The following is a 4,147-nucleotide window of genomic DNA, read 5'->3' as shown; positions in this document are numbered from 1 at the left end:
TCCCTTTTATACCCACAGATGTGCCAATTCAATTTCCAATTAGATTGGAATTTTCAATGACAATCAATAAGTCTCAAGGCCAAACGATGTTTGTCTGTTTGGTGATTTGTTATTTTAATATTTTGTAACCGTTTACAGTGCTCTTTACCTCTCCCACTTTTATACTAGAACCCTACACACTTACAATAAGTTATTTATTTCTAGCAAAATATTCTCTAGAAATTATTAATATGACAAAACAACGTTTGTCGGGTCAGCTAGTATAAATATATATTTTTTATAAAAAAATGAATATGAAGCCAATATCTTAAATGTTTGAAAAGATATTTGAGTCAAAAATCAATTGTTACGATATTTTAGTCATTTTTTTTAGGTTTTTATTTTTTGTTAATAAACTGTCAATTCGATTTTTTTTCAAAATGTTAATAAATGTTTAGAACAACATTTCTTATAAGACAAAACTAGCTTCAAGCCATAATCTGAAATTTCTGAAAAGATATTTCAGACGAAAATCAATTTTTATCAACTTTTAGTAATGTGTTTTTTAGGTTTTTATTTTTTATAAAAAACTGTCAATTCGATTTTTTGAAAATTTTACCAGATGACAAAAACGTTATTCATCGTTGCATAAAATCATTTTTTGTTCGTAAAATATTCGACGTGACAAATATTTTGTTTAGTGTTTTTTTGATTTATAGAAATAAACGTTAATTAGATTTTATACAAAAATATACAAGTTTGGTATCACGTTGTAAAATATATTATAAAATTTAATTCAACTCCATAGCGTTATTTGGTTCGTGAGATATGTTGGGTCAACCAAAATTTTCACCTTTGTTTTAAATTGCTATGTTCAAAAAACCACAAACGTAATTTTGTTGAGAGTCCTTTCTGCATGTTTCTGCATTATTATATGCATACAAAAATTAATTTGAAATCGATATCTCTACTGGTTCTTGAGCTATGGACTACGAAAAAAAGGGTGTGTACAAAATTATACCCCGATTTCTAACTGAGTTGTGTAAAACTAATCTTTCTGCATTAAAAGGATAAAACAAGTTCAAATGCAGGTTTTAATTTTCTTTGCATTGTCACAAACGAAATATATAATATTCTTAGACTTCCCTTAACAGCGCTATTGAAATGTTGGCAGAATGTTGTCAAGTTAAAGTTTTCAGCTCTTCCAAGTCCTGTGGTTTATTTAAGTGCACTTTATACTTCAAATATCTCCATTCAAAAAATCTCGCTCACCAATAAATCAGACGAGCACGATGGCCATGCGATTTCTGCGCTCCGGACAACTAATTGGTTGTCAAACATTTTGCGTAAATAATTCATGGTTTCGGCGTTAACAGTTTAGTTACAAAAAATGAAAACCAAACACGATGAATGAAGAAGCCACTCTTGAATTAAGTAGAGGTTCTTCTCAAATTATTAAACTAGATTTCGTTCGTATAGTACTGAACAAATTGTGCATCTTTCCTATTTCCAACCCCAAAAATTTCTTTAACTAACTCAAAAAGACATTATTTAAATACAAAATATTGAAACAACTTAAGAATGAATAGTAAACTTCTGTAATTTGAGTCTAACAAAAACACTAAAACTTTTCAAAAATCAAATCATCAATTTTCCTCGAATCGAAGTTGCTGAAAGCATATTTATTCATTATAGATACAAAACGGCTTATTTATGTCCAGTATCCATAACAAATGTACTTTACCTATATTTTCAAAGAGATTGGTATTTCTGTGCATTAATCAACAACCGTCTGATTTGCATGCCAATTAATCAAGTGTCATAAAAGTGCTCTTGAAAAGAAGACAAATAATTCAAAGAATCATTGTGAACATTTATATTGATTAATAAATAACTAACATTAAATGTTCAATTATGTACCCATCATCGATTTGACTTTAAAGAAAATGTCAAGATATGAAATCCAATTGATTTATAAACTAACATACTTTATAACACCACCAAGTTCTTCGGTGGCATGATGGCAACATCAGCATCACCGAGAACGACAAAAAGCAAATTTAAATTATTGTAATAATGTATCATTAACTGGTCAGCTTTCAAGTTGATGCTAATATTGAAATTATAGCTATTTTCTTACTTATTTGATTTTAAGCCATGTCTAACACTTTTTAAAGACAAATTATGGGATCATACAAAAATCTAATTAAAATTTCCATCACTCTAAAAGTGTTAAAAAAATAAGCGAAAGATTTGATTAAGATGTAGTTTTCAGTAAAGTTTTGACTTCCTTAAAAAAATGACTCTTTGTGACAGATGAGTTCATAGTTTATGGTGGGAACTAAAAACAAACCAGGAAAAAAGGAGTATTTTTGCACAATTTGATAGAATAACTTTTCATTTTTATCATAACTTACATATGTTTAAGAACTACTATGGTCTGAAACAGTCCAGGATTACCAAACTTTCCAGACATTTTGTTTTTATCTGGAGGATCTTAACCCAATTCATTGGAATATCCGATCCTATCCGGATTAGTTTTCTCATTTAGAATAATTCGGGTATATGTCTGGAGCACTTCTTTTTACTATCCTTACCAACGGACTAAAATTGCAATATCAGCAAATTTGTGCAACTTTATTCATCTTTTTTATTTCAAAACAAAATTTTAATTTAAACATGCGTTAGATGCGTTTGAATTATTTGAAATGACAAGTTTGATCTTTTAGGTGCGATAGTGGGAGGATCTCTTGGAGAAAAAAGATCATATGCAGCGGATAGTATAAAATGCATTGAAGTTTCTTTGAAATTATTATTAAAGAACAAGAGTTCAACTTGTTCAAAATACACAATTTGTCTAAACAAAAATAAACTGATCTCACTTTGAACAAATCACTATGAATTCGGTAATTTGTTCGATATTAACTTTTTTTTGCCATTGAATTTACTTAATTTTTTTTTCTTCTTCTTCTTCTTTCATTAGGTAATTTTTATTGTACTTGCATTGTTTGCCATCAATATTTTGGCTGCTCCCTTAGATGATTCAAAAATTGCACAAATAATTTCTTATGAAAATGAAAATCTTGGAATTGATGGATACAAATTTTCGTAAGTTTTTTATTAAATATATTTAAGATTTTAAATTAAATATTTCCAATTATAAAGCTTTGAAACTAGCGATGGTACAAAAAGAAGTGAAGAAGCAACTCTTAAAAATATCGGTAAAGATAACGAAGCTATATCAGTTCGTGGAACAATTTCATGGCTTGGAGCAGATGGAATAACTTATACAATTAATTTTCTTGCTGATGAAAATGGTTATCAACCAGAAGGAGATCATATTCCTAAGGCATAGAGAAATTTAAATTATAAATTGATTGAAACATAATTATCTCTTAATACAAATAATTTGGTCAAAAACAACTTAAGAATTAAATATAATAGAAGTAAAATAAACAATGCATTAAATGATTTATTATAATTTTTGGTTGAGACCTTATTCTGTAACTATCATTTTGCAGCTGGAGAAACACTTCGCTATACGAATTTCATGAGGGCGTTAAAGTAAGTAAAAGCGAATTTTATTTTGAAAAATCGCTACACTGCGCTGTACGGTGCTCTTCTTGGCCATTTTTACTTGCGACATATAGGAACTATATGGCAAGTTTTGCATTCGTGCAAAATTTCGAACTCGAGATTTTAATCAAACATGATATTACGATGGTAAGGAAGTCGAAAAAAGTGGGTCCCGCGATTCCGTCCGGTCGATTTTGTCTGTCTGTCCACGCTCCTACAGCCTAAACCATTGGGTCGATTGAGTTCAAACTTGGAAGTTAAGGTTTTGAGCAGATTCGCGTTAGGCGTTTTTTTCATTTTTTTTTTAAGATCAAAACTAACAGTGGCCACCATACGATTTTTTTGGTCAAAAAACGAAAATTCGAAATTTCTCAAAAACAAACCGATAGATTTTCTTTAAATTTTCTCTAAAATTTTATTTTTTAACTTGGCTGCTTTCAATAAGAAAAACAAATTTTTGTATTGCTCAGGAAAGGTACCGCTCATAGAACCGTTATTTTGTTTTTTAATTTTCTCAGCAACTTATAAACCGATTTCAATAATTTTTTTTCTGAATAAGCTCCTATATAGCTTTAACAATATTTGATTTTCA

General features: G+C 29.2%; 1 protein-coding gene across 1 annotated transcript; it reads left to right on the top strand.

The window, feature by feature from the left end:
- Window positions 1–2,776: 2,776 nt before the first annotated feature.
- On the top strand, window positions 2,777–3,396 carry LOC129948025 (endocuticle structural protein SgAbd-6-like). Its single transcript, XM_056058832.1, has 3 exons — window positions 2,777–2,885; window positions 2,963–3,087; window positions 3,145–3,396. Exons 1-3 carry the CDS (start codon window positions 2,877–2,879, stop codon window positions 3,332–3,334), a joined length of 324 nt encoding a protein of 107 aa, XP_055914807.1. The 5' UTR covers window positions 2,777–2,876; the 3' UTR covers window positions 3,335–3,396.
- The last annotated feature ends 751 nt before the right edge of the window (window positions 3,397–4,147 follow it).

The sequence above is a fragment of the Eupeodes corollae genome, chromosome 2 (genome assembly GCF_945859685.1).
Source record: "Eupeodes corollae chromosome 2, idEupCoro1.1, whole genome shotgun sequence".
NCBI classification, from domain to species: Eukaryota; Metazoa; Arthropoda; class Insecta; order Diptera; family Syrphidae; genus Eupeodes; species Eupeodes corollae.
Note: the sequence above shows the minus strand (reverse complement) of the source record. Positions and strands in the feature narration are given on the sequence as shown.

Excerpts from the sequence above, each read along its gene's own strand:
- LOC129948025 (XM_056058832.1), top strand. Across the intron at positions 3,088-3,144 it reads ATTGATGGATACAAATTTTC|CTTTGAAACTAGCGATGGTA; the intron begins GTAAGTTTTTTA and ends CCAATTATAAAG.